The sequence below is a fragment of the Pleurodeles waltl genome, chromosome 1_2 (assembly GCF_031143425.1).
Source record: "Pleurodeles waltl isolate 20211129_DDA chromosome 1_2, aPleWal1.hap1.20221129, whole genome shotgun sequence".
Taxonomy (NCBI): domain Eukaryota; kingdom Metazoa; phylum Chordata; class Amphibia; order Caudata; family Salamandridae; genus Pleurodeles; species Pleurodeles waltl.
This window is the reverse complement of record NC_090437.1, coordinates 1,017,784,548-1,017,810,282: the sequence shown is the minus strand read 5'-3', so window position 1 is coordinate 1,017,810,282 and position 25,735 is coordinate 1,017,784,548. Positions and strand designations below refer to the sequence as shown.

The 25,735-nt window shown below is 48.6% G+C and overlaps 1 protein-coding gene across 3 annotated transcripts in view; it reads left to right on the top strand.

The window, feature by feature from the left end:
• The window catches only part of NSUN7 (NOP2/Sun RNA methyltransferase family member 7), a 1,148,229-nt gene that overhangs the window by 451,886 nt on the left and 670,608 nt on the right, over nucleotides 1-25,735 (top strand). For all 3 annotated transcript variants that reach the window (XM_069201939.1, XM_069201936.1, XM_069201945.1), the window contains one exon: nucleotides 59-189. In XM_069201939.1, the coding sequence (XP_069058040.1) occupies nucleotides 59-189 (131 nt within the window). The remainder of the gene's footprint in view (nucleotides 1-58; nucleotides 190-25,735) is intronic.

Below are 25,735 nucleotides of genomic sequence, written 5' to 3'. Positions count from 1 at the left end.
TGACTTAAGTGCTCGTTCAAAATACAAAAAAACTAAATCACTGTTTTTCTTGTTTCAGTCAGATGATTCTACAAGCCTGCTAGCTGTGATGGTGTATGATTTCCAGGATCGAAAATTTCAGCCCAGATTAGTACCAGATACAGAAGAAGTTATACCAGAAGTGCGTGAAATTGAGAATTATATTTACAGGTACAATACTGCTACTTCAAGCACTGCTAAAAATAATAATAATAATCTGAAAAGCAGACCAGGGGAGTTAGGCATGGGCCTATTCGTTTTTATACTCATTGAATGCAAGTTTTTTTTCCAATATCTGTTTAATTGATTTTAAAACACAGAATGCAAAGCACAAAACAAACATTGCAAAGAATTGTAGATTCAGACATTCGTTTTATCTCATTCTTTGCATTTAATCACACTGTTAACTGCACGTTTCTAAAAGTGGGTTTTCATCAAGTATGTTACTTTATAATAAAGGTGTGCCTCCTCCAACTTCTCATGCTCTCTTCTGGACCCTACACCCACCACTCCCACACAAACAGCACCCAGTACTTCACTCGCTCAAAGTCACACAAACCAGCCACCCAGTCATCTTCACACAGACCAAACACCACCCAAACAATAAGCCACACTCGCATGCATGTTCCTAAACACCGACTTGCCCACCAAAAACGCCATTGATATATGGTACCTACTGCATGACCGAGCTTCAGTCCTGCTCTTTTTGTCAGAAACATAGTTAATCCAACCTCAGAACGGACATAGCTAAAGACACCCCTGCTGGCTACAAGTTCACCAGGCTAGGCCGTCAGCATAAACCTGGAGATGGAGTTGATTATCATATTCAAAGATACCACCAGCTGCACCACCTACAAGGACAGCCCAACCAGCTACATGGAATACCGCACATTCAAGATCTGCATCACAGCCAACTTCTCTCTGGGCTAGACCCTCGTAAACACACCATGAGGACCCAGGGCCGATTTCACCAGTGACATATCGGAGTTCGTTGCACCCCTCATCATCAATGCCAGCACCTTCATTCTCCTCGGAGACCCTGACTTTCCCCTAGAAGACTGCACTGACCCAAACTCCATGGCTTTTTAGTAAACCTCGGAAAACTTTGGCCTCACCCTGCACATTTCTGAACCCATCTACACCACCGGACATCTATTGGACCCCAAGTTTATTCTCAATCAGCAACAGCACAGTCAACAAGACAGAAACTATGACCTGGAAAGAAGACACCCTTGTTGTTTTCAGCATACCCATCCTGCACTATCCCAGACTTACCACAACAACTGGAATCGCCTGCTGCAGTTAGAAAAGCATCTCAGAAGAGTGGGCTTCCGGCCTCTCTGAGCACTGGACCAAGTACACCAGCAACTTGCTGACATCCATCAGGAACCTCAACAGCTGTATCGCCTCATACCCCAACACCGCGATGCAACGCAACAGCAAGAGCCCAGCCACAGGTCAGCTGGTACATAGGGGAATTCAGGCTGATGAGACACCTTTGCAAGCAACTGGAGCACAAATGGAGAACAAGTCAGGACACTGCCGATAAAAATATCTTCAAATCGACCCTAGGGCACTACCACTAGCACTTATGAAGCACCAAGTGCACAGCTCCTGCAGATCACATCAACGCCAGCACTAACAGCAGCAAGGAGATCTTCGCCATAATCAAAGATTTTACTGCTCCTCCTGCCATCTCCAGCAATATTATCCCTCACAAAACCTTTACAACAAGTTCTTAGAATTCTTCTCTAACAAAATCACCTCCATATACAGCAACTTTGACCCTCTACCATATGCCGTCTCTGTCACAACTCAGTTTCCCATCATGACTCATGAATCAATCAATACTTGTAGAGTGCAGCTTATCACTTGTGGGGTCTCAAGGCACTGTTGTGGGCGTGCTGGTCACTTGAATAGCCAGGTCTTGGGCTCCTTCCTGAATTGCTTCAGTGATTGGGCCTGTGTGAGGTTGAGTGGGAGAGTATTCCATGTCCGGGCTGCAAGGTAGGAAAAGGATATGCCTCCGGCCTTGCCTTCTTGATTCTGGGGATGGCCGCAAGAGCGAGATGAGAGGATCCGAGTTGTCTGGCTGGGGTATAGAAGTTCAGGGGGTGGTTGAGGTAGGCTGGTCAGATGTTGTGGAGTGCCTTGTAGGTGTGAGTCAATATCTTCAAGGTGATGCATTTGTGGATCAAGAGCCAGTGGAGGTCTCTGAGGTGGGCGGAGATGTGGCTGTTGCGGGGATGTCCAGGATGAATCTGACTTCTGTTTTCTGGATTCTCTGTAGCCTTGCTTGCAGCTTCTTTGTGATGCGGGTGTAGAGTGCATTGCCGTAATCCAGTTTGCTGCTGACCAAAGCGTGGGTGACTGTCCTTCTAATCTCTCTGGAGATCCACTTGAAGATCTTCCAAATGAGGCTCAGGGTGTGGAAGCAGGCTGATGAGACAGTGTTGACTTGACGGGTCATGGAAAGCGTGGAGTCCATGATGATGCCCAGGTTGCATGCGTGGTCGGTGAGGGTGGGGACTTTTTCTAGGGCGGCTAGCCACCAGGAGTCGTCCCAGGCGGAGAGGGTGGAGCCGAGTACGAGGATCTCTGTCTTGTCCAAGTTGAGCCTGTGGCAGCTGCCCTCCATCCAGGCAGCAACTGCACTTATATCGTTGTGGAAGTTTTTCTTGGTTGTTGATGGGTCTTCGGTCAGGGAGAAGATCAGTTTGGTATCGTCGGCATAGGAGATAATGTTTAGTCCGTGCTGTCTGACGATTTTGGCAAGCGGGCCATGTAGATGTTAAAGAGGGTCGGGCCTAGTGAGGATCCCTGGGGTACTCTGCAGCAGGTTTCTTTGGGTGCTGAGGTGTACGGTGGGAGTCTGACACTCTGGGTTCTTCCAGATAGGAAGGAACAAATCTATTACAGTGCTTTGCCGTGAATGCATTTTTTTTTTAGGAGCACGTTGATCTCTGCGTCTTGCCAGCCAGATGGGAAGGTGGCGGTTTCAGTGGAATGGTTGATAGTCCGGAAGAGCTCTGTTGCGATGGTGGCACTGGCCAGGTTGAAGATGTGGTGTAGACACTGGCCAGAGGGTGCCCCTGAATGGTTGGAGTTCATGAGTTTCAGGGTGTTTCTGTAGAGATAGAGCTCCAATGGTTCATGGTCTGCGGCGTGGGGTCCTTGTTGAGGGTGATGGGGGCGGGGTTCTTGAATCCTTTGTATATGTCCTGGACTTTCCAGTGAAAAATGGTGGCATAGTTGTTGCAGAGGTCTTGAGAGGAGGAATGTCTGAGGTGTCTGATCCAGGTTTGCTGATTCCTTGACTATGGTAAATAGATCCTTGCTGTTGTGTGCGTTGGTGCTGATACGTTCCTGAATGGCAGCTTTCCTCGCGGCTCTGATGCACTGGTGGTGCGTAGTGCCTGCATCTTTGTAGGCTGTGTGGTCTGTGGTTGTTTTGATGTTCCTCCATTTTCGTTCCAGTCGTCTGCAATTATGTTTGGATTCTTGGAGTTCTGTCGTGAACCACTTTGGTTTCCTCCGGTGCTGGTTTCCAGTTGGCTTTCTGAAGGGGGCTATGGTGTTGGTGTATTCTGTAATCCAGTGGTGCAGGTTGCACGCTGAGTCGTTCACGCTTGTGGCTTCTAGTGGGAGGGAGTGGCCGAGGGCATGGGTGAGCTGGGCTTCATTTACTTTGCTCCAGTTTCTGCCTGGGGGCTGGGGCTGTGGTGGGGTATGGTTTTCTTTGTAAAGGTGAAGTGGGCACATCGGTGGTCGGTCCAGTGGTGTTAGGAGGTGTGCAAGATGATGATGTTGTTTTCAGCCGAGAAGACAAGGTTGAGGGTGTGACATGCTGAGGGGGTGGGGAGGTTGACTAGTTGCTTGAGACAGAGGGTGGAGAGGTTCTCCAGGAGGAATGAGGTGTTAGGGTCGTTGCGGTTTTCAAAGTGAAATTTCAAGTCGCCGAGTAGGATGTAGTGCGTGGAGGGCGTGGAGATCGGCAAAGGTTTTGATGAACTGGGGCCCAGGTCCATGTGGTCTGTAGACAAATGGGCCACAAAGGGAGGTGTTCAGGTTGGTCTGAATTTGGAAGTGTAAGTGTTCGGTGGTGGTTGGTTGGTTCTGCTTTTCAGTGATGGTTGAGAGGTGGAGGGTATTAAGGCACTTCCCAGGTCTCAAACGAGGGCATACAAAAATATTAACATGAGCATTTAACTTGAATGCAGTAGAACACACATGCAGCAGTTGAATAATATTAGGCAGAAAAAGTGCAATACACCTACAATAAATATGTATGCAGTGAATGTATACATTTCTGCATGCACACAGCAATGCTAGCTAATTAAGAATAAAAAATGCATCACCATGGGGATGGAATCCAACATCATCCTTGTCCTTGCCAACGTCAAGCTGTGGAACCCTGGACAGGTGAGACAGGAGAAACAGTCTCCAATGGGACTCATGAACATTGCATCCACCCTCACAATGAGTTCCTTCTGCCTCAGTGCCAAGCTTCCCCACCTTATATACCTTAAACAAACCCAAGAGGAAGGTTCTGGTAATCTTCCCCCTCCCTTCGAGTAAGTTGTGAAATTCAAGCGCTGGCTGCACTTGGTCTGTATTGAAAACACACAAAAGAACTGGCCAGATTCCAATGTGCATTCCCAAAACAGAGTCGTACCTTTCTCTGCTATAAACATTCTCATCCTGGTACACTCTTCTATCCTTCGCATCCCAATGAAATGTTCCCTTCTCTGGTGAGAAGCTGTGCGTGGAAAAATACCTGCGCTACCGATGTGACGGCATTTGAAGCTAAACTAAGCACAAAATGGAGTCAGTGGTCAAGATGTAATCTGTGGTTAAATAGAGATAGCATTGCACTCCACCCTTTGACCAGTGACTCTCATAACATACTGGTCTAACAGTAACCAGTTTTGGTTTAAACATTGTAAGTAGGTTAGGTATGAATTGTACACAGCAACATAGCATTATTATAATACAAATCACTATGAGTATTCCACCTAAAATATTGCGTAATTGCCCAGAATCAGGTAACCAGTAAAATGACCAGTCCCACCACTCTTTGTCAACATCTTGTCTTACTCCTTTCACCAATTCATGTAAAGTGTCAGTATGAGACTGGATAGATTTAGAGTGGTCTGATAGGTTGAAGCAACACATTCCTTCAAACTCTGAGCACCCAAGATCATTCTTCAAGAGCAAGTAGTCTATGGCAGCCCTGTTTCAACACATTCCCTCAAACTCTGAGCACCCATGATCATGCTTCAAGAGCAAGTAGTCTATGGCACCCCTGTTTCGCATTACAGCTTTTCTAGTGCCCCGTATATCAAGGAGTAGTTCAGACAATGTAATGCATGTGTGATTAATGTTCTTAAACATCAAACATGCAAACTTGTTAATAACTCCAGTGTTATAAACAGCTAATCCTGGAACGTCTGCTATAAAAATGTTTAAACTAACATATTCTAATTTAGATAATAACTGAATTTCTTAGTCACAGTCTTCGCTTAATTGAACTGTTTCCCTTGGATAACGAGTATGTATAGAGTGAAATGGAAACATCATGAATCCTAACCACGTAAAAGCACACGGTCCACGTGTTATATTGGCAGGAATGTATGTATAAGTGGTATTTCCACAATAGAACAACCTTTCCACTGGTAGTTTGACTTCCTTGATGTGGCTAGCAGCAGTCACAATATGTTGCCAAGACATGCTATTATCCATAGTCTTACAAGTTTTATTGTTTCTATGCTGACACAGTACTCGTTGTTCTCACAGGATCTCTTGAGGAGACCCTGTTGTTGTCTCCAGGCGCATTTGAGCACATTTCCGATTTTGTAAGTATCACAAGTTAAGTTGTAGCAGACATCACCGGTAGTAATATTGTAAGTAATCACATGGGTTAGGTTATCCCATTTCTCATCCGTCACCTCACGTGACAACACATCACTTTCTTGAACTGCTCCATATTTGTTGGTAGCATTAAAGATTTGCAGCAAAATTCTGGCAGGAGTTGGTATGGCAACGAAGCATATTGATATTACATCAACAGTACTCGTCATGTTAGTCATACAGAAATCCAATCTGTGGAGCACAGCTCATGCCAGATGGGTCCAAACATTTTTGGTCAGTTGCAGTAAAGGTGTCGATCAGTGAGGTTGGTCAATCATTTTGGTGATGGGGCTTTTGGTCCCTCCCTACGCCCAAAGGGAGACCACGTAGAACAGCTAGCACAAATACACCTGGTAGTATGATCTGTAAAAGAGACAAGTATGATCAATCTCGTAAATATAATTTATCAGCTGAAACATGTTCCCACTTGTCTTTTCCTTGTTTCATGATTATTAGGATGTTGTCCCTGCCCTTCGCTATACATTTTGCTGGTTCAGGAGGACTACTTGGGGATTCTGCCCACATCTTAGCACCAGAGCTTTTGACAATTGAGCCCATACCTCCCTCCCCACCCACTGTAAGAAGGGATGGGGCAGTCCCCTTCTTCACTATTCCTCCATGCACTGGAATTATTATAATTTGAGCAATTCTATCTCTAGATTGTATTATCAAGTCAGTGTCTCCATTGTTGACAAGAATAGTTGTGATCTCCCCTTGGTAGTCTGCATCGATCACTCCCCCCAACACATGAATACCTTTGAGGGCCAACCCAGATCAGGGAGCAACCAATCCGAAATGCTCCAGAGGAATCTGTATTCCAACACCTGTTTCAAGAAGTACCATGTCTCTTGGTTTGTCTGTATGTATTAAAGCATGTAGATCAAGACCTTCAGATGCTTGTGTGGCTCGGTAAGGAGCTACGATTCCTGGTTTTATTTCCCAATACGTGATGATGTTGGTCGCTACTTGGGGTTGTATCTGTAACGCTGGGGGTCAACATTTGCGTTTGTCGAAGGTCTATTATTCAAAATTTGAAGGGCTTCATTTAAATGCTCTATCCAATTTCTCAAAGTTCCATCTAATAATTTTCGTAATTGGGCTTTCAGTAAGCTGTTCATTCTCTCTATCAGTCCTGCAGCTTGTGGATAATATGGAATATGATAAATCCACTCACTATTGTGTTATGAACAGTGATCTTGCCCCCATTTTCCTTTGAAATGCGACCCAGTATCATTCCGGTCTTGGAGTGGGACTCTAATACAACATTAACAAGTCCAGAGTTTTGATGGTGTTGAACTGAGTGGCACGTTTGCAAGGGATGGCAATCAGGTAAACAGAATAAGTGTCCACTACTGTGCAGTCGTATTGACACCAGCGATAGTGGCTCAATGTAATCAATCTGCCATATCTGCCCCGGCAACTTCCCTCTCCCCAACTGACCTTTGACAGTTTGCGGGACAGATCTCTGTTGTGTGTGTTTACAAATAGCACACTGCTTGACCACTGTTTTTATCAAATCTAGGAGAATGTGCATCCCTCTAATCTCTGCCCACCTGTTAGTGGCCTGCTCTCCCACATGTCCACATTTTTGGTGCACCCACTTGGCCATCCCACCAAGTCAGAATCCTGTGTTGCCACTTCTGCTTTCGAGGTTTTGGCTTTGTCGTCTGCAGGGAATTAAACCATCATTCTAGTAAGTCGGTGGGACAGTGGGCATCTACATGATACACAGTAATGGTACTTTGTTGTAGCATTTCCCAAATTTCGTACCACAATTCCTTGCCCCACATCTCCTTGGAATGTATTTGACAGTTATGTGCATGTCATGGGGGAAGCCAGGTGGCTAATCCATTAGCAGTAGACCAGGAATCAGTATAAATGTGACAATTCCTAGGCAATTCTTGTTTCAGTGCTTGACATACAGCATACAATTCTGCACATTGACTACTCTTCCCTTCTGTAGTGGATAGCAACGTATTGTTGACTGGGTTATATGACACTGCCTTCCAATGTCTTATGACCCCCCACAATTTTTTATTTTTTTTGTTAAGTTTTTTATTAGAGATTAAAGGGTGGTACAGAGTACATTGTAACGTATCATCTGAATGCTTCATCACAGCAGTTAATTTCACAGTTGACATATAAGTGAGTTTTAACTGAAGAATAATCTGAATAATAAGCTATGGGATCATAGATGGGATCATGGATGGATGGAGGGGGGATAAAGAGAGGGTGAGAGGTGGGGAAAAAATATGCATGGGAGAGATGTGTGTAGAGGGGAGAGAAAGAGGGAAAAGAGGAAGAGAGAGGTAGGGAAGAGGGAGGGGGAGGGGGGGTTGGGTCATCGTGCCAAGGTTGTTGGGAGAGTATATCATTTATTTCCCGTCTGGTATGAGATATCATGTAAAGTTGTATAATGGTGTATGTTTGCCTACTTATTTATAGTGTGAGGTGTGGGGTCTAGCATGTTGGGGGTAGAGCATGGGAGGAGGGATCAAGGGGTGTCTGAGTGAGTATCCTTAATAAGTTTTTAATGTCCTGGGAACGGGTCCAACATTTCTGCACTGGGTAGTCTGGAGTAAGTTGGATAGGGGGAAGGAGAGGGCTTTTGGGTGAGTGTTTAAGCATTATGGGTTGAAGGGTTCTTTCCGAGGCGGATATTCTGGGAGTTGAAGAAGAGAGTAAGAAGGGGAGAGGGGAGGGAGAGGAGAGGGGGAGGGGGTTCTGAGTTAACAGCTGTCGACTGTCCACCAGCTAGAGTGATGCAGGGGAAAGAGGTGGGGGAGAGGGTGAATAACTAAGACGATGATTGTGATTGTGTTTATAATTGTGATTGTAATGGGGGGTGGAGGATTTTCCTCTTTTTTTTTTCTCTTTTTTCTTTTTCTTTTTCTCCCCCGCCTTATGGTCCTGTCAAAAAAGGGCTCCAGACCTCTGTGAACAGAGCCGCCTGTTCCTGTAGATTGTATATTACTCGTTCATGGGTAGCAGTTTGTAACATAGCGGTCATCCGTTCTGCCGGGGTTGGGGCGGTGCTAGATCTCCAGTGTCGGAGTATGCAGATTTTGGCTGTAGCGATTGCCGTATGAAGCAGTCGTTTCTGGGGACTTGATGGGGGGGGGGGTACGGGCGCATGTCGTGCAGAAGGATGAGTTATGGCGGTGTCGGGTGTGGTATCTGAATGGAGTCCGCCAGTGTATGACGCACAGCTTCCCATAAGGGTTGTATTGTTGGGCAGTGGCACAGAATATATAGTAAGTCGCAATGGAGGTCTGCGCATTGCCAGCATTTCGCATGTGGTATCAGGCCCGCCCTGAAAAGTTTTATGGGGGTCCAGTACCAATCCTGAAGAACTTTAAATAGGCAGAATTTTAGTCGGGCCTCTCGGACGCCCTTATCAAGGGCCTCCATTATGTCTGACCATCCCTCCTCAGTATAGGTATTCTCAAGCCAATTCTGCCACTTTAAACGCAACCGTTCGAGGAGGGGTTGCGAGTAAAGGTGGTTTGTTAGCTCTGCGTATAAGCCGGCCATGACACCTCTATGGCGGCCCCATGTCTGTAGGTAGGTGACAATTGGCGAGGCCTTGATCGCCCATGGGAGAGTTCCCAGGGCTTTGCGCATACAATGCTTGAGTTGTAGGTATCGCCACTCTTGGCTATTGTGGATGTCGAACTCTTCCCGTAAAGTGTCGAAAGGTCGGGGTCGGCCACCATCTATGATTTGGGCTGTGCTGCGTATACCGGCGTTGTTCCATTGGGGCCATCTGAGGGTGTTTCCCCCTATTTTTATGCTTTTGTTTCCTTTTAAAGGGGCCTGGGCGTGTAAGAAGGGGTGTATTCCCAGTAGGCGTTTGTTGCCATGAGGACAGGGTTGGGCAATTGAAGACAATCAGTGTATATCCCTCCTAGCTCTTCGTGCTGATCCCGTAGGAGTTTCTCTGTGGCTACCCACTGTGGGGGATCCAGAGTTCTGTGGAGTGTATATGCTAGTTGCGATAGCTGTAGGGCTAGTGAGTATTGTTCTACTGAGGGGAGTCCTAGGCCTCCGTAGGATCGTCGTGCCAGTATTGTTGCCGGTTTCAGCCATGGGCGTGTAGAGCCCCAAACAAAAGTTCTTATTGAGACGTCAATCATCCGGAGCAGGGTGAGAGGTACTTGTAGGGGGAGCATGCCTAGTATGTACGTGAAGCGAGGGAGGGTGACCATCCTGACTACTTGTGTCCTACCCCACATGGAAAGGCCCAGTAGTGAACACTTAGCGAAGTCCTGTTTCATCCGGGATATGAGGGTCTAGGTTGTCCCTGACCATGTGTTCCAAGCCCCGGTTGACAAATGTTCCCAAATATTTGAGGCGTGCCGGGGACCATTTGAATGGGAGGCCATGGGTTGCAGCTCTCGTTGTTACGCAGGAGAGGGGTAGTGACTCGCTCTTGTCCCAATTTACCCGGTATCTGGATAGGGACGCAAAGCCCTCTATGATTGAGAGCAGCAATGGTAGGGATCTTTCTAGGTCAGACAGGGTGAGCAAGATGTCATCAGCATAAAGATACATTTTGGAAGTGCCCCCAGTTAAAGGGATACCTTTTATCTGTTGGGAGTTTCGTATGGTAGCTGCCAGAGGTTCCATTGCTAACAGGAATAGGAGCGGTGATAGGGGGCAACCCTGTCTTGTGCCTCTTCCAATGGGGAACGGATCTGATAGGAAACCCCCACAGTTAACTTGTGCCGTAGGGTGGTCATACAGTAAACGGACTTTGGGGATAAATTGTTCCCCGAGGTCCAAGTGTTTCATTGTAGAGAACAAGTAGGACCATTCGATGCGGTCAAATGCTTTCGCCGCATCGAGGGATAGGACCAGGGCTTCCTCTGGTAAGTTTAGTGAATCATATAGGGTATGACAGAGAGTGCGCATATGATTTCTGGAGGTGCGACCCGGTACAAATCCTACCTGAGTGTTATGAATTAGGGGCGGTATCACTTTATGTAGACGCGCCGCCAGGACGCTGGCTAAGAGTTTGACATCTCCGTTCAAAAGAGAGATAGGGCGGTAGCTGCCGCAGAGTAGGGGGTCTCTCCCTGGCTTGGGCAGGACAACAATCGTAGCCCTGTTGGACAGAGCGCCCAGGGAGCCTTCTTGCCATGCCTCCGTGAGCCCCTCGTGTACAACAGTGATTGCCTCTTCCCCTGCCCATCTATAAAATTCTGCTGGAAAGCCATCCTCGCCCGGGGATTTGTGGTAGGGGAAGTTAGTGATGGCGTGCGTTATTTCTTCCCTGCTTATGCCACCCTCTAGAAGAGCTTGGCTTGCCTCCGAGAGACGGGGTAGATTGGCCGTGGTGAGAAATGCCTCAATCTGCGCGTAGTCGGCCGTTGTTTCAGGGGAATAGAGATGTTGGTAGAAGACGGCAAATTCGCTTACGATATCTTGTGGGCGGGTTAGTACTGCTCCTGATGGGGACATTATGGCCGGGATGGCGGAGGCAGCTTCTCTCTGCCGGAGTTGTGCCGCTAGGAGGCGTCCCGCCTTCTCGCCTTGTTCATAGTGCGGCCGCGTAGTCTTTGTAGCGCGTATTCCGCCTGCGATGTATAGAGCTCGTTACGTGCCATTCGGGCCTGTTTGAGGGAGCGACGTAGTGCGGGAGACGGCTGAACGGTATATTGTCTGGTGAGGCTCTGGATGGTGTCTTTCAGGGTTCGTTGGCGAGTCTCCCTGTCCCTGTTAGCTAGTGCTGTGTCGCGCATCATGTTCCCTCTCAAGGTTGCTTTTGCTGCTGCCGATAGAACCCGTTTGGAGGCCACAGTACCAGTGTTTTTGGCTAGATATGTAGACACATGGGCCCTCAGTTGTTCTTTCCCTTGGGGGGAGCGGTATCTATGCACCTCAAAGTGCCATGGTTTGCGACCAGGTGAGGCAAGGCTTGTTTGGATCAGGAGTAGGATAGGGGAGTGATCTGAAAGTCCACTATCCAGTATACTGGTTTTTTGTATTTGGGGGATTAAGGTGTGTGATACGAAGAAATAGTCCAGGCGAGATAGGGTGCCGTGGACAGGCGATAAAAAGGTATATTCCTTATCTTTTGGGTGTGTCAGTCTCCAGCAATCGACTAAGCCTGCATCAGTGGTTAAGTCCATCAGCAGTGCCCTGTCGTGATTGTTACCCGTATCGATGGGGCCAGTCCTGTCAAGTATGGCATCTCAGGCGAGGTTCCAGTCTCCCCCAGTAATGTAGCAGGTGGTCCCGATTTCGGTCAAGAGACGGTTTAGTTGTAGGAAAAAGGATTGCTTAGTGCCGGTTGGTGCATAGACTGAGCCCACGCATAAAAAAGTGTCTCCTATCTTTAGTTTAGCAAATACATATCTCCCCTCCATATCGTTCCATGTTTTAATGATTGTAACTGGGAGGGATTTACGTAGTGGTATCACTACTCCGCATTTGCGAGGCGTGCCGCTGCCGGGCGCCTGGGCTGTTGGGCAGCAGCTAAAGGAAACCCTTCCCACCCAGTCCCGCCGAAGTTTGCTGGACTCCGAGTTGTCAAAGTGTGTCTCTTGAATCAGAGCTATGTCCGCTCTTTTAGATTGGAGATAGGACAGCACCGTTTAATGTAGCTCATCATACCGTGCACGTTCCAGGAGAGGATTCGTAATGGGTGTGTCGTGCGAGAGACAGTTCCCGACATGCTGGATAGTAGGATGAGGTCTCAGCAATTCCGAGAACAGTAGAGAGGACAGTCTCAATCCTTGGAGTAGGGACTATATCTGTGATGGTGTGGTGACTTGGGAGGGGGGTAGCCGGTGGAAGTCGGGTGTTCCTTCAGAAGAGAGAGTGGGGATAGAGAAGGTTGAGAGAGGGGGGAGAAAATAGGGGGGTAGAGAAGAAGGATAGAGGGAAGGGGGGAGGTTGTTAGCGTTGGGATGTAGGATAAAGAGGGGAAACTGGGGGAGCAGTGTCCCCTGGGGATAGAACTGTAGACTGCAAGTCCGATTCATTTCGGAGCTCCTAGTGCCGCCGGTCGGATCCCGGCCGGGGAGGCCGGGGGGAGGAGGGTCGGCCGTCATGGTCTTGTGGTAAAAGGTCTTACTAACTCCGGAGGGGAGAGGGATGCTATGAATATGTCGTATGGGAGGCTTAAGAAAGAGTAATGATAAAGGGGTTTGTTATCCTAAATGAGGGTGGGGATGGGGGTGATGTGGGAGCAGTGGGGAGGGCTTGGTGTATAGGGTATCTATGTTTTACTGGTTGGGTAACATCTTGTTGTTATGATGATAGAAGGGAGGCTCGTGTTCATGTGGGAGGGGAGGTCGTTCTGTTGACGGGCGATGTCTAGCGTTGTTCGTATACTCTCAGTGGTGGGGTGAAGGATCGCTATGCTTGGTTGATGTTGTCATATGGGATCCTGTACCATAGGAACGGTTTAATAAGGAGAGAGGGGAGGGGGTGGTATTTGTGTGGAAAGGGGGGGATGGTGATGATGATGATGGGGGGGGGCCGGTGGGGAGGGAAGAGGGAAGGGGGCTTGGGGGTATAGGACAGTATTGGGCCAGGAGGAGGCTTTAAAGTAGACTTATGTGTATCAGCTTATATACTTTCAGTCTTATATAATATCTCTGTAACATGTAGCACAATATATCTGTAACATGATATCTCTGTAACATAATATCATACCACACTATCGTACTGTCTTATGTGAGGCTTTGTGTTACAAGACATATCTTATCTTTGGCCTATGGGTAAATAGTGGGAGTTAACAGGTTCTGGTCTAAATACAGACAGTATGAACTTCCTGATAGGTTAGATATAACTGGTGTTATATTATTGCGTCATAATACTTTGCAATGCATTAAAGGGATGCCAACTTGTTAGCTAAACATTTGGTAACATCATTATAGGGCAAAACCCTGTCCTATGTGTAAACTGCGGGTGTTAGCGAGGTCTAGTCTGGGTGCAGATGTGTGTGCTCGGCATTAGGCTAGGAATAGTTTGTATTATATTGTTGCAGTATATAACATTTCATTGTAGGGGGTGTGAGTGTGTTAGCCGCCTATTGACAAAAGCATCAACAACAATAAGGAAAACGTAAGTGCAAAGTCCGGGTAAGTACTCATCTGTCCGTAAAGTTGACAGGTATCGTACTCCATAGGATAGTGTTGGGCCAGAAGGAGGCTTTAAAGTATATTTATGTGTGTCAGTTTATATACTTCCGGTCTTATATAATATCTCTGTAACATGTAACATAATATCTCTGTAACATGGTATCTCTGTAACATAATATCGTACCATACTATCGTACTGTTGTATGTTAGGCTTTGTGTCACAAGGCATATCTTATTTTTGGCCTATGAGTAAGTAGTGGGAGTTAACAGGTTCTAATCTAAATACAAACAGTATAAACTTCGTGGTAGGTTAGAAATAACTTGTGTTGTATTATTGTGTTATAATACTTTGCAGTGCATTAAAGGGGCGCCAGCTTGTTAGCTAAACATTTGGTAACATCTTCATAGGGCAAGCCCTGTCCTATGTGTAAACTGTGGGCGTCAGCGAGGTCTAGTCTGGGTGCAGATATGTGTGCTCGGCATTAGGCTAAAGATAGCTTGCATTACATTGTTGCAATATATAACATTACATTGTAAAGGGTATGAGCATGTTAGCCGCCTATTGACAATGGCATCAACAACAATAAAGAAAACACAAATGCAAAGTCCGGGTAAGTACTCATCCGTCCGTAGAGTTGTCAACGATCGTACTTCGGGGTTCTCGCAGTTTTCTCGCATGTGCGCTGTATCAGGTCACCATCTCAGGGGGGTGCAGCTTCCAGTTTTAGAGGTGAGCGGGATTTGTCCCTTTCCGATAGCTGGGTGTGTAGTGCCACACCATGCAGGACCTGACCCCTGTCATCGTGTGACCTGGCTAGTCTCTCCAGGTCCCTGCCCCTAGGACAGTTGTCGGTGTCATATCGGTCCATGCCTCCCCTCTCCGATCCTGGGGGTGAGATACCACTGTCATCCCCCGAGGCGTCCTGTGGTCGGGTTGAGGTAGTGGGGTCCATGGGCTGATGCTGAAAGGAGTCCAGAAAGAGTCTCAGTTCTTCGGGGTTGTAGAAGTCCTTGGATACCTCGTTTTTGGTGACCAACATTCTTGCGGGGTCGAAGAGGCCGTATTTAATCTCCAGTTGATGAAATCGGGGTCTTAAAGCCAAAAAGGCCTTTCTAGGTTCATTGGTGTCTTTAGAATAGTCAGCCGTTATGCGGATGTCATATTGGCCTATCCGGAAGGGTCCGTGGCTACGTGCTGCTTGGAGGATTTGACGGGTCTGGGTATGGCGTAGTAGGCATGCAATGATTGGTCGAGGTCTTGAGGTCCCATCGGGGCGTTTCGGGCCCACTTTATGTGCTCGTTGGAATTCCAGCGGCGGGTCAAAGGTCAGCGAGGTCAGTTTGGGGAGGGTAGAGCTAAGGAAAGTCTGTATATCTGATCCCTCTTCGTTTTCCGGGATCCCGAACAGCCGGATATTGTCTCTTCGGCTTCTGTCCTCCAAATCCGTTATTTTGCTCCTGAGGTAGAGGAGATCCTGATCTCTGTCCTGGGACGTGGCCACCTGGGTTTCAAGTGTCCCCATACGATGTTCCAATCCTGTCTCCCTGGATTGGAAGCCTGCGATGTCTGATCGCATGGATTTGGTCTCCAGAGTCAGGGAGGATATGGAGGTGTCCATCCCCTCTATCCGGCGGCTGACAGCGGTGATCTCCTGCAGTATCCGTTCCATGGTTGTAGACTGTTCCTTGTCAGACATTGTGGTAGGCTGGGCTGGGGATAAGGATGAGTGAGGTCCCGTTGTTGTGGAGGTAGAGCGTTTATGTTGGAGCGCCTCTGAGAATAATAGTTGTTGCGCGAGTTTACCAGTGGATTTGTGGCTTGGTTTGCCGCCGGGCCTCGCAGTGCCAGCCTGTAAGAATTGCCCGTTTGAGTCCAAGGCCCTCCTTGTGGTCTGGTGGGGGTAGGGATACGCGAGTCAGTCGGCGCTCATTTCTCCCCTTTTCTTTTCTTTTCCCCCCTTACTTGTGCGGGGCTAGTGACCACTGCAGCATATAACGGTCGTCTGTTGTCACCGGGCGGGAGGTTTAGGATGAGGGTGCAGAGATGATTAAGCGGGCGTGGGGCCCGCAATAGTATGTGAGCAGGATGTTGAGATGGCGTTATCGGGTGGTTGTTGCACGACTTTGAAGGTTGTGAGGCATTAATGGGACAGGATCCACTGCTTGCTTGTGTTGTTAAGCTTCGACTTGGCGCGCTGCTGTGGGACTGCCCTCCATTTGGGATGCGGGGGGTTAGTGGAGAGGGGGCGGGCAATTCCGTCCTAGTGTTGTCCCTCTTTATATTATATTGTCTCCGGACCGTCGAAGCCAACGGCGTGTTCTCCTGGGTGTCTTTTCCGGAGTTGGAGCCCTATTGATGCCGGGGGCCCTTGCTGCTGCTCCGGTGGCTGGGTAGCCGGAAAGTGGGGGCAAGCGGCACTGGTCTACGCCGGTTCCCGTCACCCCTTGTTTGCTTTTTCTCTTGTCTCTTGGGGGGTGTGATGCCTGTCCCTCCCCGGTCTTTGGTTTCCCTTTTTTTTTTTCCCCCGTTTTTTTTTCCCTCAAAAGAAGGGGAGGGGGGAGGGGAGCGCGATGGCCAGGTGGAGGGATGGCGCAGCGCCGCTTTCCAATGCTTGGGCGCGTAGGCCGATACCTGGTGAGCCGGTTGAGCTGATCCACTCTGGGCTCTAGAGATGCGACTCTGCCCCCCAGTAAGGCCTCCGTTGCCGAGGCGTGCTGCTAGCTTCCTCATTTGCTTAAGCGGGCCTCCTCTGTAAGGATCGGGGGCTCGATGTGTTGGGAAGGTCTCTGGGGTTATTTAAAATGCTTTTTTGGCGGGCGCTGAGCCCCCGCCGCCTCCCCGAGACCACCACGGCGCGGAGCTCTCAGCTTAGGCGGCCATCTTTCCTCGTGGCCCGGCCCCACACATACTTTGCTGAACCATTGGTAAACCTTACCTGCATCCTATCCTCAGGGGACAAGGATTCAAATGGCTCACCCCACCTCACTGATGACTCTTTTATCTCTGATACCTCCTGCACCCTCTCATCATCCTACACATGGGCCTGTGCCACCTGTTCATGCAGGGCTGCTTTCCCTGCTGGTCCCACTTGGGCCCTGTCCTGCATGTACCACTTCCACTGGATTATACTGGCATATCCTGTTCTGTGAGTTTTAGGTGAACTCATCACCCACTGTATTATTGGAATCTCAGGTCTCAAAATCATATTATGTCCTAGGGTCATTTACTCAGTATCCACTAGAACCCAGTAACATGCAAGTAACTATTTCTCTAAGGGATTATATCGTTCTCCAGCATCTGGTAGTTTTTTGGTCCAGAAACCCAGGGGCACCCTCTTTCTTTCCTGTTTTTGCCACATGCTTCAATTTGCATTTTACACCTGAACCGTTACATGTAACTCAGTGTCTCCTTCCTGTACTGGCCATAAGTTTAAAGCCTGTTGAATCACCTCCTTTGCCAAGTCAAACGCACACTGCTGCTGCGTTTCCCATTCAAACTCATGTTTCTTGTCACTTTGTACAAAGGGGCCAAAATCTGACTCAAGTGATGGTTATGCTTGTAGGAGGCTGGCCTGGTGGGTGGTTGGTACCTATGGTACTTACACCTTATACCAGGTCCAGGTATCCCTTATTAGGGTAGTGTAGTCAGTGTCTAGAAGCCAGGCTCTCTAGAGGTAGCTGTGGAAGAGCTGCCAAGGCTTATATAGGAGACATGCAAAGCTCATGCAATACCACTGTAGTCACACTTAATACTTACACACATGAAAGAAAACACTCAGTGTTAGAAAAAGGGGGCCCTGAGCAACACAGAGAGCTCACAGAAGATCAGGCAGCACCCACAGGAGTCCCACAGGACGGGGACACGAAAGTCGAAAAGAGGCCCACGCAGCACTATGAAGAAGTCTACTACGCTGCCAGAGAACCACTCAGGGAGCTGTGCATCACAGGATGGAGTGCTGGGGGCTGGAGCTTCAGGATGCCTGAAGATCTCTTAGAAAAGATGCCAACAAGCCTTGGCAGCTGCAAAGGACGCAGTGCACAGGGGTACTGCCCTGCGTGGGCAGGCAAGGGCTTACCTCCACCCAAGTTGGATAGCTGGAAGAGAGGATCGTCTGGACCACTTCAGTCCACCACCTGTGATGCAGGATCCACGCAGCTCAGCAGGAGAGGGAATCCATGCAGCGGGTCGTCGTTGCAGTTGGTGCCTGCAGAAGCAGGGGAGTGACTCCTTTACACCAAGGGAGATTCCTTCTTCCTTCTGATGCAGGCTGAAGACGGGCTGTCTTCAGAGGATGCACAACCGGGGAAATGTTGCAGTTGCAGGAAGGAGCTGTGGATACAGTGTTGCAGGAGACGTCTTGCTTCTTTGTTGCAGCTTGTTGGGTCCTGGAGCGTCCAGCTGCAGTTTCTTTGTCAGAATGCGAGGCAGAGGTTGCAGAGGAATCCTGCTGGAGTCTTGCAATCCAAATCTGAGGAACCACCCAAGAGAGAGACCCTAAATAGCCCTGAAAGAGGAAGTGGTCACCTAGCTGGGTGACCATCTATCAGAAGGAGGCTCTGACTTCACCTGCTGGCACTGGCCACTCAGATGTTCCCAGAGCTCCCTTCCAACCTTGAATCCAAGTTGGCAAAACCCAGGGACCCTCTGGAGGAGCTCTGGGAACCACCTCTGGGGTGGTGATGGACAGGGGAGTGGTCACTCCCCCTTCCTTTGTCCAGTTTCACACCAGAGCAGGGAGTGGGGGTCCCTGAACTGGTGTAGACTGGTTTATGCAAGGAGGGCACCAAATGTGCCTTGGGGAGGCTACCCCTCCCAAGCCTGTAACATCTATTTCCGAAGGGAGAGGGTGCAGCACCCCTCTCCCAAAGGACATTTTTTGTTCTGCCTTCCTGGGCTTGAGCTGCTCAAGCAACAGGAGAGCAGAAACCTGTTTGTGAGGTGGCAGCAGCTTGGGCTGCCTGAAAAACCTCAGAAGTCTGTAATGGCAATACTGGGGGTCCTCTAAGGAGCCCCCAGAGTGCATGGGATCATACAACCAATGCTTGCAAAAGCATTGGGGTATGATTCCAACATGTTTTTTTTTTTTTAACTTTTTTATTTATGCATAAGATAAACACATACAACTGTTTACTACATTATTACATAGTGCTTTCGGGGGGGGGGGAATATCGGACCAAGCGCACCTTTTATGTCAATAACATTTTGAAGAGTCCAGTTCCAGTTCCACTTAACTGCTCCGACTGAGCGGGCATAAGGAGTTAAGGCATCTGTGATGTTAGATGAGGGGGACCCAACCAACATGACTTCCACAGCAGCCCGACAGAGCAGAGCCCACCCCTTCATGGACAATGCAGTACACTATAACATATTAACCAACAACAGTACACTGTAAGTATAGTAAGCATCGACAGACCAGCAGATAGCGCTACAAATGATCGTCATTGATCTGCTGCAACAGGCATGTATGGCTGGGAGGGTGTGGGGGAGGCACTTGGTAAGGGAACACAGGAGCATCCCAGAGTAACACAGTAGCCAGGGTGAGGGAGTGGGGATGGCGCCACCCCCCTCACGTAGCAAGACCGGAAGCATGCCCTCCCAGGAACACCAAGACAGACATTCATGTCGCAGGAACCCCCAGGCCCAGTACTCCAAGGCTGAACCACGACCAGGGCTCAACAAGCAGACACATCAGTCAAAGGACTCTCTCCCTCGCTCTCCTGCACACCAGTTAACTCATTTATCATGGCACGCCAGAGCTCCAAATCTCGGTCAGCATACTCTTCTAATCGAATCTTCCACAAACGGCATTCTTCTGCAGCAGCCCATTCAACTAAATCACTTAGCCAGGTAACATGCAGCGGGGGTGTGGGCTGGCCCAATAAATCGCAATGCGTCTTTTAGCCAGTAAAAGCCCCAGCTGTGCAAATCTGTATGTCATTTTTTGACCCTTTTTGGGGACTGGGATCAGGCCCAGTAGGCGGTGCTTCATCGTCACCTGCACTCTCACAGCCGTAACTTCCCTCAGCGTCTTCACCACTTGATGCCAATAAGGTTGGACAGAGTCACAGACCCATGCCATGTGATCAAATGAAGCCGACTGCTCTCCACAGCGGTTACAACTGTCAGGCCTTGAAAGAAATATCCTATTTAATCGTTGAGGTGTCAGGTATGCTCTATGTAAGTAATAAAAGTGCGTCAACTTAAACCTAGCATTGCTAGTCGCATCCCGCACCAAAGAACGGGTCCTATTCCATTCCGCATCTGTGAGCGCCGTTCCGAGACTAGTGTCCCATTGGCCTCTAATCCCCTGAAGGCCAGTCAGTCTGTCACCCTTGAGAGCTTTGTAAGTTTGGGATAGCAGACCCCGATCACCTTCGGGATCAAGCATTGACGCCAGGAGGCGAAATTCAACGGGCTCCTCCAGAAAGTACGTCCAAATGTCTCCGACCATCTGCAAGATGTTCGCATTTTGTAAGAACTATCTTGGACCTATTCCAAACAAGGAGTCTGCCTCATCCCCCGTAATCAACATGCCATTATGAAATAAGTCACCAGCTTTATTACAACCCCCTGCACACCACTGTGCAAAATCCATTACCTCAGCAGCTTTAGCAAAAGGCCGGATCCACCACAGGGGGAGCAGGAGCGCATATGGGGCCTTACGTAGGACCCGCACCACCGCACTCTCCCAAGCCCTCGACACCTGCTCCACCAGGTAGGGGATGCCTTGCGGAACCCCAGAGCCACCCATTAGTATATGCAGGAGGCGCTCCACACAGACCGAACCAGCCAACAAATCCTTTTCCAAATTGGGCGCATCCTCACACCATTGGGCTGCGTACTGTAGCAACCCCGCCAAGAAATATAAATAAAAGTCTGACAGTCCCAAGCCGCCATCAGCCAGGTCCAATTTTAAGATTCCCATATGAACTCGGCATCTTTTGCCTGCCCAGACTAAAGATAGGAGCAGTTTATCAAGCTGTCGGAATATCGAAAGAGGGAGCTCACAGAGTGAATTCTGCACAACATATACGCAGCGAGGCAGTAAGATCATTTTACTGAGTGTGATTCTACCCATAACCAATAGTGGGAGAGAGGTCTTAAACTGAACAGATGCACGGAGGCCCTCCAGTACTCTTCCCATGTTTAAATTAAATTGTAATTGCGGCAAATGTGCAACTCGGATGCCTAAATACGAAAAGGACTCAGTCTCCCAGGATAAGCCCAATTGGGGCAACTCCGAAGCCTCTATCACAGACAGACCTGCCATTGGGAATAACACTGTTTTGTGTCTGTTAACACGTAGGCCGACACCTGTCCAAAATCAGCCATCATTCCCAACAAGAGGGGGACCGCCTGTTTAGGTTCTGAGACGTACACTAGAGCATCATCTGCATACAATGAAATTATGTGCGTTCTCGCCCCCACCTGGATACCCCAACCATCCAAGCCAGTCCGTAGTTGAATAGCTAGTGGCTCCATGGTCAACGCGAACCGCAGCAGCGACAGGGGGCAACCCTGCTGTGTGCCGCGTTCAATCATAAAGGAGTCTGACACAGTCGCCTATGTACACACTCTCGCCCGGGGCGCTGAGTACAAAAGACTGGACCAATGCCCATCCTGCGCATCACCTCCCAAAGGTAGTCCCAGGACAGGGTGTAGTTCTGCGGGAAACGCAGAGCCTCGAATCTCGTGAAGTATATGCGATAAGCGCCGTATATTCATATGAGTTCCCCTGCCTGGCATAAAACCCCATTGATCTCCCTGCTTTAAATGTGTCACCGCTCTACTCAACTGAGAGGCCAAAACTTTAGCGAGTAATTTAACATCAACATTCAGCATGGATAACTGTCTATATGAGCTCGGGTCGTCAACCTCCTTTCCCAGCTTTGGTAGCATAGCTATCAAAGCTTCTCGAATATGCACTGTTAGTAGACCCTCCCCTCGCGTCTCATGGAGTATTTCCAATAGTCGAGGAAGAAGCACTGCAGAATATGTACGATAAAATTCGACTGGCAGCCATCCGGACCAGGTGCTTTTTCAGTCGCCATACCATTCAGCGCCTCTCCCAGGTCTTCCAATGAAACCTCACCTTCCAATTCTTCCACCTCGGCTGCCGTAAGGCAAGGTAACTGGAGACCATTCAGGTACTTCTGAATCCGGGTCTTGCCCGCTCTCTGTGGTGCAGCAAGTGCTCACGCAGGTGCGCATTCACCCTCAACTGCCCTAAAACCCTTTACCCAGAGGAGCCGCGGAGCATCTGAATAATGGGGACTGGCCTCTCTTGCCGGAGGAGCCAAGCCAGCATACGGCCAGAGCGGTCTCCTTCCCGGAATAATCGCTGCCTATAATTCTGGCGGACATAATTCTCTAGCCTATCTCATAAGTCCACAATTCTACCTCTCACCTCAAGGCGATCCGCCTCCGAAGTGTCGCCATTATCAACTTGGAGCTGTAGAGTAGCAAACACCTCCTCCTGACGCTTGAGCTCCCGGTCCAGGCGCTGCCTAATTCCATATGTTTTACTAAGGCTTTCCCCTCTAATAACAACTTTCAGTACCTCCCATTCTAAGCCTCATGTCCCTTCCATACCCCAATTCGTATGAAAGTATCCAACTAGCATATGCTGGAGATCTTTTTTATATTCCGGATCACCAAATAAGTCTGGACTCAACCGCCACAGGGGGATCGTAGGTCTGGGCATGTGCGTTTCACACTCCAGAAGGAGAGGGGCATGGTCCGACAAAAACCAGGCCTGGTAAACAACTCGGCGAACATCTAGGGATCCATCATTGGCTACGAGAAATCTATCCAGACGGCTGTAAGCCCCATGGGTGGGCGTGTAACACGAAAACACCCTAGACGAGGGGTACATTGCTCTCCACAAACCCACAAAGTGGAGATTCCTCATAACGTTTTGCAGTTTGGCAGTAATATGCGCTTTTGTATTCATCTTCGGGGGGTCCCTATCTAGCACTCCATCGAGGACGCAATTAAAGTCACCCGCCCACAGAATGGGTATCCCTGTATATGATATTAATTCCTGTTGGATCTGATGGTAGAATCCCGCATCATCCGTGTTAGGGGCGTAGATATTCAACAGACAGATCTCACGGCCATCTAGTAAGCCATGAAAAAATATGTAACGCCCCTGCACATCTGCTTTTAGACTTTGTAATACAAAGGGAGTCCCAGGGGCCACCCAGACAGAAACCTCTCTAGCGTAGGAGGAATAGGTTGCCGACTAAAGCTGCCCCCTCCACTTTTTCTGCACTTCATTCTCAACCAAATGAGTCTCCTGCAGGAAAGCAATATTTACGCCAAGCCGCCGAAGATACGATGATTCCAACATGTTTAATACCAAACATGCCTATGTTCGGAGTTGCCATTATGTAGCTGGACATAGGTATTGACCTATGTCCAGTACACGCGGAAAATGGCGTCCTGCACTCACGAAGTCTGGGAAAATGGGCATGGAGTTTGTGGGGGCACCTCTGCTAGTGCAGGGGTGCCCTTACACACAGGTACTTTGCACCCTGCCCTCTGGGCTATAGAAGGCCTGCCATAGGGGTGACTTATGAGTGACCTGGTGCAGTGTAAAATGGCAGTAAAAGGGTGCTTGCACCTTTTCACACAGGCAGCAATGGCAGTCCTGCAGAACCCTTTGCTTGGGCCCCCCCTGTGGGTGGCAAAATATATGCTGCAGCCCATAGGTATCCCCTGGGACCCCAATGTCCTGGGTACTTAGGTACCATATACTAGGGACTTGTAATGGAGCACCAGTGTACTAATTGTGGATGAAATACAGAGTTTTGGGAGAAAGAGCTTAATCACTGGGATCCTGGTTAGCAGGATTCCAGTGAACATAGTCAAACACACTGACATCAGGCAGACAAAGGGGGTAACCATGCCAAAAAAAGAGGGTACTTTCCTACGCAACCCCCCACCACCCCCAAACAAAGGACAAGAAGGCTAACCTTGCCCAGATGAGTCTTCTGTGTCTAAGTGGAAATATATGGAGAGTCCATCTGCATTGGAGTGGTTACTCCCAGGTCTATGTTCCACTGTAAAGTCCATACCCTGTAGGGAAATGGATCACCTTAACAATTTGGGGGGTTCTCCTCTCATCTGTTTAAGCCATAAGAGAGGTTTGTGGTTTGTCTGAACAATGAAGTGAGTACTGAAGAGGTATGGTCTCAACTTCTTCAAGGCCCAAACCACAGCAAAGGCATCCCTCTCTATGGCTGACCAACGCTTTTCTCTGGGGGTCAACCTTCTGCTAATGAAAGCTACTGGTTGATCCTGGCCCTCTGTATTAAGCTGAGAGAGAACTGCCCCAACCTGTACATCTGAAGCATCAGTTTGAACTATTAACCTCTTGAAGTAGTTAGGGCTCTTTAGAACAGGTGCAGAGCACATAGCTTGTTTGAGTTCCTCAAAAGCTTTTTGACAGTTGTCTGTCCATAATATCTTTTTAGGCATTTTCTTGGATGTGAGGTAATTCAGAGGGACAACAATGGAGCCATACTTCTTAACAAAGCTCCTGTAATACCCAGTGAGGCCTAAGAAGGCTCTAACCTGAGTTTGTTTTGGATCTTCCCCTGCAGTTGCGGAACCTGTTATCCACCTGTCACATGCCCCAGATAAACCACCTTCCCCGCCCTATCTGGCACTTTGAAACCTTGATAGTGAGGTCTGCTTTTTGCAGACCCTCCAAAACATTCCAGAGGTGGGCCAGGTGGAGCTAAAGACAGCTGTATCATCTAGATATGCTGCATTATAGGCTTCCAGGCCTTGGAGGACTGTGTTCACTGGCCTCTGAAATGTGTCAGGTGCATTTTGCAGACCAAAGGACATTACTGTGAATTGGTAATGCCATCCAATGGTTGAAAATACAGTTTTGGGTTTAGCATATTCTGACAACTTAACCTGCTAATAGCCAGCAGCTAGGTCAAAAGTGCTAAGATACTTGGCAGATGCCAGTGTATCTATGAGCTCATCTGCCCTGGGGATAGGATGAGCATCAGTTTTGGTTACTGTATTGAGCCCTCTATAGTCAACACAAAACCTCATCTCTCTTTTCCCATTCTGAGAATGGGGTTTTGGGACCAGAACCACTGGGCTAGCCCATGGGCTATCAGAGTGCTCAATGACTCCTAGGTCCAGCATCTTTTGCACCTTCACTTTGATGCAGTCCCTTACATTGTCAGGCCGGCAGAAGATTTAACGCTTCACAGGTTGGCTGTCCCCTGTATCAATGATTTGTTCACAACATGTGGTGTGTCCAAGTGTAAGGGAAAACAGTTCTGAGAACTGCCCTAAGAGATTTCTACAGTCTTCTTTTGAGACCCAGAAAGGCAACCTGCTAAGAACCCCTCTCAAATGAGCCATCAGCTGCAGAATTGGAAAAGAGATCAGGGAGAGGGGCACTCTAGTCTTCCTGTCCCTCATCAGTGGCCATGAGCAGAGTTAAGTCAGCCGTGTCATAGTAGGGCTTTAGGTGGTTCACATGAAGTACCCTGAGAGGACTTCTTGGAGTACCAAGGTCAACTAAATAAGTGACCTCACCCTTTTTCTGCACTATGGTGGGTGGTCCATGCCACTTATCTTGGAGTGCTCTAGGAGCCACAGGCTCCAGGACCCACACTTTCTGTCCTGGTTGGTACACAGTCAGGACAGCCTTCTGGTCATGCCATTCATTTTGCAATTATTG